Raw genomic sequence first — 15,662 nt, forward strand, 5'->3', positions numbered from 1 at the left:
CCTAGCCATCGCTGGCGACTCAGGGCAGCCCAGCTCCAGGTTGAGCTGTTGTTCAGCATCTTAGCTGTGGAGGGCAGTGTCACCGGCCCTCATATGTGGGATCCGAACCGGGGCCCTCTGGCGTCCCAAGCCAGTTCTTAACCAACGCGCCATTTGGCCAGCCCGAGGATATACACATTTTAAAGATGGTACCTAGCTTGACTCCTTTAGAACTAGGCCAGAGGTAAATTTCCCAAGTAAAGTAAAATGGGCTTCAAAGGCTGGGTTTCTCGCAGCTTGTTCTCAGTTGGTGAGGGGTGACGAAGCTGGCCATGAGGTATCCTGTCATTCATATGGAGTAGTTACAGGATCTTCAGTTTCTCCTTGACTTACAGAGAAAGTCACCATCATATTATGAAATGCCATCTTTTTTTCTTGCACTCATGCCATTTGAAAACTCTTTGGCTGTACAATGTTTTCTTCATCAACAGTTTCACTTCTGCAAAAAAAAACCCTAACAAAACAGAAAACTATTTCTGGGAATAAAGTTAACGGCAGATAGCTATCTAGATATATATTGGGACTGGGGTTTATTCAAGGGTTGAAGTGTATGGAGAATTTGTTACACTAGGAAAACAAACTATTTCAAAAATGCTTTCAAAGCCTATTTCACCTCAAAAAACCCCTAAGTAGATTTTGTATGTTTCCCATATATGTGTTTATACCTTTGCCTCTTTCACCCCCTAAGACCCCAAATCAAACACCAAAACCATAATTCACCCTTACGTTAGAGTCGTTCAAAATATGTGTGATGTTTGGTAAAGTTCAAGAAAAGTGAAGTTGAAGGTTTCGCCTCTGCGTGACCTTTCTGAGGCTATCTTGATTAATACAGAAATGAAATTTAGGATGTATGTGACTGCCCTTGGCTTAACTTAAAAATTCACCAGGAAACTTTAGGATGTCTGTTTAAACAGAAATATTCCAAACACCCTAGTTCCTGGTAGAGGGATACCTCAGGGAAGGTATAGGGATTCCATTTGGAAATTACAGAAATGTGCATATATTCATTTAAAATAGAAACTTCCTACCGCAACCACCAAACTTTCCAGGCTGTGAGCAGAAGAAAAGCTTTAATTTGGTTACAGGGCCGGGGGGGGGGGCGCCCCCTTTCCGCGTTTGATGAAATGTAAAACGTTAGAGAATTGTCTTTCCAAAACATAAACACCCCTTTGCTTTATTTTAATCTGTGATTTTTCTTTTGTTCCTGGTTTCTATTTTCATAATGCATCTTACTGATCTTTTTCCTCCAACCTATTTTTGGACCTTGTGTGTCCCACTTTACTTTGCCCAGTTAAACCACAGAAACGAACGGAAGTTATGTTTAGTATGTATAGGCGGCAAGTCAAACTACTGGGTACGTAGGATCTAACATGCAAATTGCACTGCTCTTCTGGATGAACACAATAGTTGGTTTCTTGCCATCATTTGCCATGTTTTAACTTCAAACAAATAATAATCCTTCCCATCCCATCCAGTTGTTTTGATTGATCTAACAAATACCGTCTATTTGAGTTTAAACAGTGGATCTGCTGAAGCTCTCCTCCGCCTTTCCTTGTCAGTTGAATAAGCATTTTCAGTTAAACAGTACTTTTCTTAAAAGCAGATGATTCGTTGAGCGCTGCACTACTTCAGAGGGAAAGGAAGTATTGATTCTGAGATGGAGACCAAGGAACAAAGAGATACCTTAATGTTACAGATAGTTCCTTGCTCTGAAGAAGAAAATGAAACATTAGATGTTTTGGGTGGTTATTGCGCAACGAGATAGGTAGATAACAGAAAAATATTGCTTGTAGATTCTTTCAACTAAATCTAGAATTTGTAATCCATCACTTTGAGCTCACCTTTCATTGGATCTGAGTACAGGACCATACTTGGTTTAGAAGCTGAGGATATTGCCAGAGAAGAGGAAACGTGGTTTTAATGTATTGGTGACATTAATTATGTGACATAGAAAAGCCATTTTTGAGAGTAATAGTCTTTAAAGCCATTCTCTTGGACATACTGCTTTATTTCCTCCTCTTACCCCCCCCCTTTTACTTGAACTAATCACTGGTATAGAGAGAAAAAAAAATGGACATCTGTTGACCTGAGTCCAAAATAGGTTTAAAACCCTATTTTAAACCTTTCCAGAGTTTTTGTTATAAATCCCAAATGCTAGAGAACTGAAAGATAACCCTATAGTGTCGAGAGGGGGCAGGTGGAACGGCTGTGCAGGCTGGCTCTGCCCATGCTCAGATGCTACCCCCTACCCCTTTTGCCTCCCACCCTTTTCCCTGATTTCACACCTCAGTTCCAAGTGTTCATTGTCTTCTCCCCCCTCCCCTCTTCCTGTCCTTGTTTTTAACAGCAGGAACGAATTTCATATACACCTCCCGAGAGCCCGGTGCCCAGTTACGCTTCCTCGACTCCACTTCATGTTCCAGTGCCCCGAGCGCTCAGGATGGAGGAAGACTCGATCCGCCTGCCCGCGCACCTGCGTGAGTGTCCGCATGCGCGCCGGGGACGGGGAAAGACAGATGGGCAGATGCACTGACAGCCAGAGGGACCGCAGGGTCAGAATGATTGCGCAGGGCCAGGGGGCAGGGCTTCAAGCTGGAGAAGCGCAAGCTCTGAGATGGTTTTCACATGACTTCACGAAGCTGCTTTGCAATCTTTCGCCCCCTCCCCAGAATGGTTTTGAAAACCTTGAGATTTCTTCCCTTTGTTTTTCAGTGGATTCACTTCGGCTCTATGACATGTTATCCAAAAAGCTGGAAATGGGCAATACATGGCAGAGCCAACTAAATCTAAGAGGCGAGGTGAATTTGTTGGGACAACTGATCTTCCTATAAATTCACACTAACTCCCCTTTAATATATATATATTTTTAAGATTTTTGTTGGGGAATTGGGGGATGGGAACAGCGCTGGGGAATTGGGGGAAGGGGAACAGACAAGTTGGTGTCACTGGCCCTCATATGTGGGATCCGAACTGGGGCCCTCTGGAGTCCCAAGCCAGTTCTTAACCATCGCGCCACTCGGCCGGCCCCCTGCTTTGCTTTTTAAGCTCTGTGTTCGTCCTGTCTTTATAGAGCCCCCCTCCACCCGCCTTTTCCATGCTGGCTGCTTTTCTTTCCTGCATTTTCTGTGCCTAGACAGGGCCTTTCTCTCCCCCTCCTTTCTTCTACTCCCCTCTGCCTTGCTTCTCTTGTGCCTGCATGCCTCCACAACTTCCCTCAGTTTATAGTATTTTCACCTTTCTCTCCCAGATCATCTCTACCCCTTGCCTCTGCCACCTCCCCTGTCTGAATCTCCAGCTGCAGCTTGGCAGGGCGTGAGGGCCAAGATACTTGTGCTGCTGAGGCCAGGCTCCAGCGCAGCCGACACCTGTCATTTCCTTTTCTGTCTTTCTCCTGCGCTGCCCCCCAGCCCAGATGATACCATGCGATGGGGGAAGCTAGGGAGAAGGAATCACCTGATTCCCACCATAAGCACCATGTCCAAGAAAATGCCAAGTTCCCTGGCTTGAATATTATCCTGAGGGCACACGTCCAGGTTATGGAGGACACTGGGGGTCACCTTGGCCTTTCCCTAGTTAGCTCCTAATCACTTAAATTGTGGCACAGCCTGCCATCCTGTTCTGGCATGGTAAGGCTCCCCAGGTTACTCTCCTCCTCTTCTCCCTCCTTGGAAGCCAGAAGGTTGCTTGCTGAAAGCGGAGAACAATAGGAGACAGAGGACGCAGGTATCCCTTTTCACTTTCTGTGATAATTCAGGGAATCAGATGACTATGATGCTGGAATGTACTAGGGGGACATTGCTGGCTTATCCCTTGTCCCCCACAGTAAGGATGGTTGCTGGGCTTTCGGCAAGGAGTTGGGGCCATGAGAATTCTTCTCCTGCAGCTTGCTGTGTCCGTCAGTATTTACAGAGTTGCTACGTGTTATGATCAGCACATTCCACCTTCACTTGGGCACGGAGATAAAGGGCATAGCTTCACTATACCATCTTCTCAGTTAACTTTTAAAGATGAAATTGGGACTGTAAAGGTGCCAAGGTCATGGCTGCAGGCGTTGCTGTCCTTAGGAAACTGGAGTGTTATAGGACCATTGGAGCACACAGGATTGCAAAAGAAACCACAGCCAGGCAATAGCACCTTTCCCCCAGCAGCTGCCCTATGACTGGTATGTTCACCTCAGGATGGAACACATCTGCGCCATGCAGACAAAGCACCCCTACTACCTAATTTCATTCATTTATTCATTTGAACAAATAGTTATTGATTAGCTGTGCTGTGCCAAGCACGCTTCTGGGTGCTGGGGATACAGAAATGAACAAAGCAGACCAAACACCCTTGCCTAGTGCAGAGAGAAAACAATTAGGAACACTTGTCCCAAATGGGCTGCTGTTTCTTTCATGGCTTTTTATTCCTATACTTTGACACATCCCCCCAAGGACGCCCTAATTTCTGGTTCAGCTCTGGATGCCTTTGCATATGTCAGCTCTTTTTTACCACAGACCCGCTCTCCATAGGAAGTTATCATAGTAAAACCAGCATACACACCGAACTGGCAGTCAGGAGATCTTAATTGTTAACTAGTTCTGCTGTTAAGCCCGCTGTTGGACTGTGAGTCAGTCACTGCAATACTCAGTTTTCCTACCATACAATGTTGTGATTGCATAAGAGAACATTTAATAGCCCTCTTCACTTAAAAATATTATGATTGTCACCTAAGGAATTAATCTGTTTGGAACTATTTCTTCTGTACCAGCACTTTAATTTTACAGGGGGGGAGCAGACGGTTTCTTCGTTGAGCCATAGCCATGCTGCTCACCCCTGGTTTGCCAGGTCCTGCTGTGTGCCTAGCACACGATCGTAATAGCTAATATTTATTGTGGGATTACCCTGTACCAGGCACTGTGTTAAGTCCTTTATGTAAATTATCTTATTTAATTCTCACAGCAGTGCTTGTAAGGTCGATATTCTTTTTATATCCATGTCACACACAAGGAATTTAGGGCTTAAGAGAATTGAAGCATCTTGCCAAAGTCACGTAATAAGCGATAAAGTCAGGATTCAAACTCAGTTCTGTTTGACTCGAAAGCTTAGGCTCTTATCTATTATGCCACTATATGTGTTGTGTAAATATTTTTTGGATGGATGGATGAATTCAGGGTTGACACACAGGCATTATTCACCGGTGTGGCCGTAGCATTGGTTTATGGCTAGAATCTGTTTCACTGATTCCATGCTCTGTTAGAACACAGAATCTAACAGTCTGTTCTGAGTGATTCAGTGTTTTAACTGATTGATTATGGTCGATCAGTTGTTGAAGAGTTTGCTCCATTAGGTGGATGGATGATGGAGGATGGATGGATGGGTGGGTGGGTGGATGTATCCTCACCTAGATAATTATCAGATACAGGACTATGTCATATTACTGCTGACTTTAGAATATAATCAGTTGTTAGATTATGGATTCCGGTCTGGGTGATGATTTTGCCTGAGTGCCTAGTCTCTGGCACCTGACTTTAGAGACCTCCTTGGTCATCTGCATAAGCCCTAGTGTGACACCAGTAGTTATGACATCTGGAATGAATCCTCTGAAAGTGGAGGTTCCCAGGCTCTGGCTGTTTGTCCACAGCTGGGGCTTTCCACATGAGGCTGAAATGCCTTCCTCCCTGTCCTGTTCCAGGACTCGGCTGCCCATCAGGCTGTTTGAGAAACATCTCATGTAGCCCCTAGGATGGTTGAGTATACTTGAAGATGCATCCCAGCTGGGTTTCCAAACCTAAAAGAAAATAAATATTCTAACAAGGGAGTTGGGTTATTGCTGTTTTAATCTGGGATTCCAGACAATTCCCGGTGGAATGCTCATGGAAAGTCCGGGGAAGAATCTGGAAGCCAAGACAGCAGCAGGACATTTATGGTATTGCTAGGTTGAAAGCATTTTTAGCTGCTTGTTTTAAAGAGATACTCACCAGACTGGTGTGCCTCCAAGTGGCTTCTTTTCACTCTATCCTCATTGATCTCCAGGTAAACCCTCTCTCTTAGTTCTTTCTTTTTCTCCTTTCACTCTTAAACCAAAATATATCCTTTCCCAGGTGGAGGGAGGGCAGGGATCATAGTATTTAAGATTCTCTTACCGGAGGGTTTCTCATCATCTTGTTCTGCAAATGCAGGGCTATACCCAAACTGAAGACACAGTGTGACAAATTAGCAAGCTATTGAGAAGTGGAAAGTAATGCCTTTTCCTTTTATTTGCCTGTGATAAAAACAAAGTGATAAATGGAGCAGAGTGTTAAGTGGTGACTGCAGAGGACTTGAAAGGTGCAGGCAGGGGCAATGTGGGCCTAAGACAAGAGGAGAGCCGAGAGGAGAAGGGCCAGCCTGGTGCCATCTTGGTCTGGTTTCCTCGCTGTCCCAATTTGCAGGCCCGTGCCCGTCAACAATCCTACAGCGTGTTCCTGGAACTTCCCTGTTTCATCAGGAGAGCAAACACAATATATTTACTGTGTTACTGAGAAGACAGAAAGGCTTTTTTTTTTCCTTCTTCCATCAAGAGTGCCGATTTTTTTTTTTTTAAGCTTGAGGGCAGAAGAGCTGAAGTACAACAATTTTAGCAAATAGATAAAAACAAAAAAGCTCCATTCTTTAACACTTAAAAAAGGACCAAAGACCCTCCGAGTTCCTTGACAAGACCTGCTTGATTCTCTTAAGCAGTGAAGGGCTGTTGCTAGGAGCAAGGCATGCCTTTTTCTGATTCTCACTGGGGAGCTCATGGTGGGAGGAAGAGACTTTTTCTCATTTGTCTGCCTAGAGGCCCCCTTTTTCAAAATTCATGGAGGTGTGAGTGCTTGAGGGCACAGTGAAAGGTGCCTCCTGAAGTCGTGCCAGCCCTGTGAAACTCTTGGCCTCAACAGTGATTCCGGGCTACCCATATGATAATAAGTATGTTTCAGATTGATGGGGCAGCATTTAAATAAGGAAATGTCTTTATTCTAAATTCCTTCCATCATCATTTTACATTTAGTTGATATAATTGCATCTAATTACATAATTGCCATTTGCCCAAAGACTTTGCATTCTTCAGAGCCAGTTTGGTTTTCTGCAATCCCTGTGAACTGGTATTTAAAATTCGGAACCTAGGACTCATTCATCATATTTAATAGGGTTACAGTTTATGATATTGCGGGTTAATAAATAGCCATAATAGCTGCTTGGAGTTTTCTAGAGTCGGAACACCAGAAACAGTCCCTTGGCCCTACTTCCTCTCCTTGTGAATCTTTCAAAATTCTTACATTACTACTCCTACTTGGGTATCTTTAATAATTTAATTTAATGCCTTCCTCTGGAAATGTTACCTCGCTGCTCACCCACTTGGCGATTTTGCATTCTCAGCAGACTGAGTTTAAGACAGTCATGTGACAAGCAAAGCTATATTAGAACCAGGACAGTGAAAAGAGATGCAGTATCTCTTGTTTCTAATTAGCTGGAGCAACCAACAATTTTACATACTTTCAAGTTATTTTTGTTCCCAAAGAAGAGGCAAAAATGGGAATTCATTATAATCACAGTTAGTATTTCATATTGTCATAAGTAACAAAATGCATTCATGTATACCATCTCATTTCATCATGCAACAGTCCTTGAAGTAGGTGTTACTAATTCTGTGTCATTGATGAGATGACTGTGGCTCAGATAGGTCCACTGAATTGTCCGTGAAAAAGCTAATGTAGTTTCTATTTCAGAAGTCACCGTTTAGTTTTCTTAGGAGAAAACTTAATGTCAGAGTCTCATGGGTTTGCAAGTGGAGGCATTGCTGACTATGGGAGTCTGGGAGGCCATGGGTTTAGGGATGGGAGTAGCTATGGCTCTAGTGATGCCCTTGACCAGTAATTTGCGCTGAACAGCCAACAGGCTGGCTTTCAGCAGGAAGGTAGCCTGTTACTGTGGGTAATACATTCTGGTTTTGCTCACCCATTTCTACTGCTCTTTTCTTTCTTGTGAGCTAAGGTTGAAGTTCAGTTTATCTCTGCGACCAAAAGGACAGAGTTGGCTGTGACGGCCTCAGATGGCCAGCGCTGGGAGTGGAGCTCAACCAAGTACCCCATTCCCTGGCATTTCACCTTCTGGGAACAGGCCCCATTTTCCTTTCATTCTTTCCAAGTGAAAAAGCATGGTCATGGGAGGGACTTGGGTTCAGACAGACCCGATAGGGCTTGATTCCAGGGGCTCCTCCCTCTATTGTTTTAACCTTGCTAAGACTCAACTTTCTTACGAGTATCAGAGCTAATGTATATATAACACCTAGCACAATGTCTGGCAGACAGTGGCCGGTAACGCACTGGAGCTCAATTTCAGTTTCCCAAGCTGGTAAACAGCCTCTTTAGGACGTGGCTTTCCCGTTTTCAAGGGCCTAGAGAAATATATATATATCATTGTCTGTTTCATTAAAGAAAGGGCCTAGAGTTCTGTCTACACAGTATTGAGACTCATTTCCCTAAGTCACTATGAAAATGAGCTGCATTTGCTAACCACTCCCTGTGATTTCTAGGAACCCAGTTTTGCTCTAGGGCACTCTAGCCCCAGAGCTTTTACTACCCACCCCATATCCGTGCCTCTCTCTGTAACTGTTTTCTTTGCTGGCCTTGCCTGGTCTGTAAGCCTCCTTCCTCAGCCTTCCCCACCCTTCTTCTAAGACTTAGCAAACCCTCCCCTGTCGTTTGCCATTATCAGTGTTCCAAAAATGGCCTCTCCTCACACAGCTGCCTGTGACGTATTATGACATCACCAGCAGAGTTGAGGCAAGGACATGGGGAAGAGGATTTAATTCTCAGGATCTTGACAAAGGGCAATAATGACTGCTCACAAAGATGGCCAGCCACCAGCATTGTATAGTTTGTTCCCCTGAAGCTTTCCTTTGAGTGCCTTTATATTTGACATGCAAATGCTTGAAGGCTTTCTACTTTTCCAGCAGCCTGTGCAGCTGTATCGCAGAGGCCCAGGCTAGCTGCTTCAAACAGCTTGCAGAGAGAAAACAGCCCACAACAGACCAGCCAGGATGCTTTGGAAGGGAAATTTCCTTTTTGGGTTTGCTGTCTGAAAGAATTTCCGATGCAGGCAGACGTTAATTCCTAGTTCCATGCTTCCTGATAAGGAAGCAGTTTCAATAAATGCAGCTATTTTTAGATGTCTTTTTTTTTTTAATATATATATAACCAGAGGTCTATTGACCTTTTCTTTCACTTCACATTTCATGCCATGCACTCCGTGCACATTTAAGGCAGTTCCTGCAGCATAAGCTCTTAACAGTGTGGCTCTGATCCTGTGGGGCTGGGGAGAGGAGGGCTCTCAATTTCCTTAGAATTCTGAAGTAGGCATTTGGAAGCTATTGGTCATTGGTGGTCCCTACCTGGTGCTGCGGGTTATTTATGTGAGCCCAGAGATACCCGATACCGAAAGTTTATGACAGACTAAGCGAGAGCCATTTAAAGATAAAAGCCGATGAGAACCCATCAGTTCCATGAGCAGAGACTTGAAAAACAAGAGATAAGAAATGGCATTTTGATTTCTTCTGTCTCCTTTCAGCTATGTCCCCTTGGGTTTTCCCAACCATCAGTGCCTCTGGGGTCTTTCTCTTGGCATATCAGGGCTCTGGCAAAACAAGAGGTGCCTGCCTGTGTGTATGTTCCAGGATTGGTCTCCTGTATGCCTACATAATTCTGCCGGCAGGCGTGATAAAGATTCAGTATGAACTATGCTTTATAGGTTATTGCCCCGCCTCCTCTACATCACCTCAAAGCATTGATTGGGCTGAGTCTATACCAATGTGATAATGTTTCCATTCCCAAATAACAGATCTTTCTCCCATTTTCTTCATACTTGAGTTAAACCTCATCAGTGGCCCAGACTCTTGGCGGTTGTGACAGGAATGGCTTTGACCGCTTCGTCTTTGTGCTTTTCCAGAGTAAATGTTCCCAAGGACCTTTAGCTGTTACTGATTTCACTGTTGCCACGGGAGGGTTCTGGTTGTCTGAACCATCCAGTGTGTTTTGGGGGTTCTTTTCCCTGGTCTCTTCTGAAGCAAGATAGAGCAGAATTTGAGAGATTTACACTGTTCCCGTCTCTGGCCACATGCTGACTGTAAATTCCCAAGAATAATTAGTCACCCTCCCGTGATAATTACTGCTTCCATCTTGGGTAGGTGGACTTAACCCCGTTCTTTTGAAATTTGCCTCTCTGTCGCTTCCCCTAGATCATGGATAGAAATAGCCTCAAATGGGGCTCTAAGACTTCAGTGACAGAAATGCAGATTGCGGATATGGATGCTGGTGAAGAGCTGTGGATGTGTGGTGGGTACAGATTGGATGCCTGGAAGGAAGAGTAACCCGTGCAGGGCTTCACCTGTTTAGCTGGGGCTGACTTCTCACTCTGGGAGTGGAACATTAATTGAAGTGACTCACTGAGGTGGGTGAAGGTTTGTCAGGAGAGATGTCACTATCATTAAGAAAAAAGAAAGGTGCCTAGGTGAGTGTTGAAGGATGTGGAATAGCACTACCTTAAGAGGGTATCAACAGTTTATGTGGCTCCACTTCAGAAGTAACCATATTAGGATTCAATTACCCATTTATTTTCCAGAAGTGGCTTACCTTTTCAAATGAGTTTCTTAGTTTGTCTTTGTACCCCATCTGCCAGTTTAGGAGCCATGCTGCTTAGGAGCCATTCTGAGGCCACCTGTGTATAAGAGGCCACTCTAGAGAATCACTGTTATAATACTGTGTGAAATAACTAATCATTGTCACTTGTGTTTACTGAGCACTGTCCAGTGCCAGGAACTTCATTCATGTCATTCTGAACAATCCTATCACTACTAAGTGGATATTATATCTGTTTTACATTTTGCTCAGAGTGGTAAATCACTTGCTGGAAATGCACAGAGAGAAAGTGGCAGAGTCACAATTTGAATCCAGCTCTAATTCCAAAACCCAGGCTGTGTTTTCACTTCGCCATGTGGCCTCTTAAAAGTATTAGGAACTGATGAAAGTTATTTCCTTCTAGCTGTTGGTTAGAAGGAGAAAAGCCAAGCTAACAGGTTGATTTTTTTTTTTAATTTAAACAAAATTTATATAAACCACGGACAAGAAAGGCCAAAGGGGTAAAATCAGAGCCATAAACTAAATTATCTTTTGAACTTAGAGGAAGATACATTTTCAGATTCAGTTCTCTATGCAGACTGTTACCTACAACGTGTTTTCAGGCATCCATATAAATTCTAAAGTGTTAGAAACAAAATTAAAGGAAGCAAACAGAGGTTCCTGTTGCCCACGATTTTTCATCTTCTTAAAAGAGATGATCTCCCTCCCAGATTATTATTATACAGTAAGGAAGGTGTTGTACTCGAATGGAGATGGTATTACAGGCTTCACAAATGAAAGAATTTTATTCCCAATACTTTTTGGTTAATCTGACCTGCTTCAGAAAGGTCTGATATGTTGTGCCTCAGTTTACCTACCTGGCATATGTGCTGGGAAACTCTACCCCAGGGACACAGAGCAGGGGGTGCACTTGTCTTGGGGTCCACCCTCTGAACGTTGGCATGGTGACTAATGGAGTCACCCCAAACTATTCATTCTTTCTTTGCAGGCTGTAGTTTGCTCATCTGTAAAGGTCGCCTGAGTATATGATTCTTCAGGTTCTTTTCAGCTCAACCAATTATTCTTCTCCAATTCCAGAAGAGAAATCCAAGGGATATTAGCCGTGGAACATTGTCTATCAATGCTAAGGATCATGATCATTCGCTTGATTTCGAGCACTCAACATCAAATTTTCGTGCAGATAGGTGGTGGTATTTCAGTGACACAGGAAACTGTCCTGTACTTTTAGCTGTGATTGTTTTGTGAGGATGCAAGGAAATACGGAAATTCAACACCTGACACTGTTGGACGCTTCCTACGCTGCCCGTGATTGAGATCGAGTACCGAGCCAGCTCCTAAGCTCTCGTGGCCACTTGCACCTTATGCTGGTTCCCAGGGCCTTACAGCCAAATCTCAGGCCTGCTTCCCTGTTCTCATAGCCCCCCTTCCGGCCTGAGAATTGTCTGTGAGTTGGTCCTTTGCCCAGTGCATTATGTACAGGTGTGGCTTCTGATAACTTCCTACTTGACCCCAACTGTATGATTCGTGGGAATGCCCTCCGCCGCTTGAGGCATGTTGGCCTTTCCTGCAACCTGTGAAAATGACTGTGCATTTTGCTCCCTCTAGACTAGCGGTTCTCAGCCTTTCACAGGAGTCGCCTAAGGCCATTGGAAAACACATATTTTCGATGGTCTTAGGAACCGAGACACCGCTCCTCTATCCGTCTCCAGGCCCACATGCAGATACGCCCACATACGAGTACCCGGCGACCCCTGTGAAAGGGTCGTTCGACCCCCAAAGGGGTCGCGACCCACAGGTTGAGAACCGCTGCTCTAGATGATGTCCACTGGGTTGAGGGCTTTACAGAGCCAGCTGATCTGCACGGATAGGCCACACTATCCTCCTTCAGCCAGCCCCATGGCACATGCACAATTAATACTGCATTAATTAATTATGGGTAAAAACAGCACAGCTGGCAAGGGAACGAAGGCTTTCAGCTTCTAAAGTGAAGGCTTTGATGGCGGAGCTGTAAAGTACATTTCCACCCGCCTCACCAGCAGAGAGAATCTGTGACACTTATACCATCCCTTGGGCATGAAAACTCACACCCAAGAAAGTATTTCTAAATAGAGGCCCTGAACTAGTTGCTCCAATCATCTACTCATTGCCACAGGCTGTGAAAAGAGGGTGTGGGATTAGGGAGAAAAGAATTGCCCAAAGCAACAGTGACTCCCGAACAAAGCTGAAGAGGGGTTTTATTTTGCCTCCTTAAAGTATCTCTTGCATCACCAACATCAGGACCCCTTTGTAGAGAAACAAATATGAGCGAGTCATTTGGTGCCAACCCTCCTGAGGAAATAAAATTACTCTTTGCCCTTCCTTCTAGGCCTTACTTCAGGAAGTAGCCGTCAGGCAGAGCAAATTCACAAACCTGTTATTCCGATGGGTTGGAAGTTTCGTCTGTCTTGGGCATATTTTCCTACTAGAAGTGAACAAAGTAGGGGAGAAACGCTTCCCTTTCTTTTTTTATTCTGATTCCTTCCATGCTGTTGTTCTCACAGAACTGAACAAAAATTCCCACACTTACTCTTTTCACTTCTCGTGTAAGGTGGTGGAGAAGCCCCTCACAAAATTCCCGCCTTGTGCATAGTTCTCCTTCCCTATTTCCAACTCCATCGTTTTGTGTGGGGCCCTTGCTGACCTTAAAATTTGGCCACGATTCAAATATTCACCCAGATATCTGGGGTTTTAGTTAAAGGTCTTTCAGGAGCACAAAAGTAGAAATTCCCTAAGAGAGAGAGATATTCCTCACTTGAGAGTCATGGGTTAGAAACGTCCTTTGAAACCACACTTTAATTCTCTGATCATACTGAGAGGAACTTCAGAGACCTACAGAAATCTAAACAGATAAAAAATTTGTTTGACCTTTATAAAAGGAAGATTGTTTTGTTTTGATTCTTAGGCAAAGAAAAATTTTACTTCAGAGGACTCTGAGTGTGTGTGCACGCACGTGCGTGTGCATGTGTATGTGTGTGGTTTGGATTGTCTCATAGCTGTTAGGCCACATATCTGCTTCATGGAGCTTCTGTGATGATATTTACCACCCAAAGTGATCCAGGGAAAGAACTTGAAGAAATACAGCTGGGTATTGTAGCGTTGGTATAGTACATCCAGCTGTGTAACAGTCTCATAGCTAGCACCTCTTCGTTTGCTGAAGTATTGAGATTCAGCAAGTGGCTGGCTCCTAAACTTTTATTGTCTGGATGGCACTGCTTTGGATCCAGGATAGAGGGCTTATACTTGTCTGTGAACGGGGCCAGTGTTATGCTTCAGCAGGGTATGTGGTCACTCAGTTGCAGTGATTTAAGGCAGCCCTGAGCTTAAATATCTCCCATGATTAACTACTGTGGCACCTGCAATTCCACTGTTAAGATACATTCCTTGTGGACCAGATATTATTTCTACCTAGCTCTACTTTTAAGAGGAAAGAATTATGACAGCAGCTAGTACCTTGAATAGAGATAATGAATACCTTAAGTCCCTGATTCCTTAATGAAGATTAATTAGTAAATCTCTTGAATCTTTTGAACTAGAAGAACCATGGCCAGCATGGAAGGTCAAAAGAAGGAGCTGAGATGGAAAGAAACTGTATTTTGCATGTGGCTGGCATTCTTCGTGGAGGAGACAGACATGAGATTAGATGGAAAAATCAAGGCCCCTGGATTTAGACAAAACATTGTGAATCTGGACCTCTGAGACCAAGATGAGTAATCTCACACTTTCTGTGCCCAGCTTTTGACCTCAACATCGCTAGCATCAGTGTTGGCCAAAGTGGGATCCCCTATTGCACACTGTCAACTTGAGAGTGCGCAAGTCATCTGTGTTTCCTTGAGAGGAGTAGTGAATTTTGGAATGTAAATCAAAATTCTTAAGCTTTTCAACCATTCTCTGGGGTGACTAAATGTTTGATAGTAATGCCAAGATCATGCAGTTGTACGAAGGACCTGTTCATCCAAGTCTCAAGTTGAAGTGGTCGGGAACATCTTGACTTGTGGGTAACGCAAAGGAGCTAGCTAAAGGTGAGTGGTTTATATGATGAGTGGGTGGTGTGTGGAATTGGGGAGAAAGATCCCTCATAGTTCTCCATACAGAGCAATAATTTCCATTTATTGAGTACTTATGGCAGGTGCTTTTCACATGTATTATATCATTTCATCCTCACTACAGTCCTATGTATTGAGTTTTATTATCCTCACTTTCCTGATGTTAAGTGAAACTTAAAGAGGTTAAGGAACTCGGCCAAAGCCACAGAGCGGGTAGGTGACAGAACGGGTCCATCAGATTCTCCACCTTTCCTCCTAATGTAAGCCAAAGACCCATTCTCCAGACCATTCTCTTTAAGAATATGAAAAATAATGGTGGGCCCCCCTCTGAGATCCAGCTGTGGTTAAGACCTCATAAATCTCAGAAAAATAGAATAATTCATTAAAATGAAATTATAAATCCCCACTCCACAGGAAAAAAAAAATCTACCACAACCCCAAACCTCAGAGTTAATATATTCACATTTCAGTGAGCTATATGATTCTCTCTCATTCCTTAAATATCGCTGTTTCCTGGTCAGTAACATCCCTTCCAGAGTCTTGGCACATGAATAGTGTAATAAGATCGGATCCTGTCATCCCGCGATTCTAGTGCTATCTCATTGCAAGGTGGAAATCCAGGGCAGGTCTGAGTTCCTCATCCGTCTGTGTCCCTCTTTGTCCCGCTCTTGCTATACAGTTTGCAGCTCCATGCCGCTCCGTCTTTTTGTGCTTTAGGTCTCTATGTTGTTTTCTTGTCACAACTTTTTTTTTTTTTCCTTTTAATGAAGTGATTTGAAATGGAAAATTAAGGACTCAACTGTGAACCTGGCAGTTTCCTGCTAATGCCTCTCTGTGAAGAAGTGTAATAAAATACTATATATTGTTATTCACTTCAGCACAGCTGCTTTGGGCTCTTACCCGC

General features: G+C 43.9%; 1 protein-coding gene across 2 annotated transcripts in view; it reads left to right on the forward strand.

Annotated features, from left to right (window-relative positions):
- Positions 1 to 15,662, forward strand: part of ETV6 (ETS variant transcription factor 6) — a 230,377-nt gene that overhangs the window by 87,641 nt on the left and 127,074 nt on the right. The window contains exon 2 of one of the 2 annotated variants that reach the window (XM_019643313.1): positions 2,387 to 2,516. In XM_019643313.1, the coding sequence (XP_019498858.1) occupies positions 2,387 to 2,516 (130 nt within the window). The remainder of the gene's footprint in view (positions 1 to 2,386; positions 2,517 to 15,662) is intronic. The other variant, XM_019643314.1, reaches the window with a different exon arrangement.

This window comes from Hipposideros armiger, unplaced genomic scaffold (assembly GCF_001890085.2).
Source record: "Hipposideros armiger isolate ML-2016 unplaced genomic scaffold, ASM189008v1 scaffold_76, whole genome shotgun sequence".
Classification (NCBI taxonomy): Eukaryota; Metazoa; Chordata; class Mammalia; order Chiroptera; family Hipposideridae; genus Hipposideros; species Hipposideros armiger.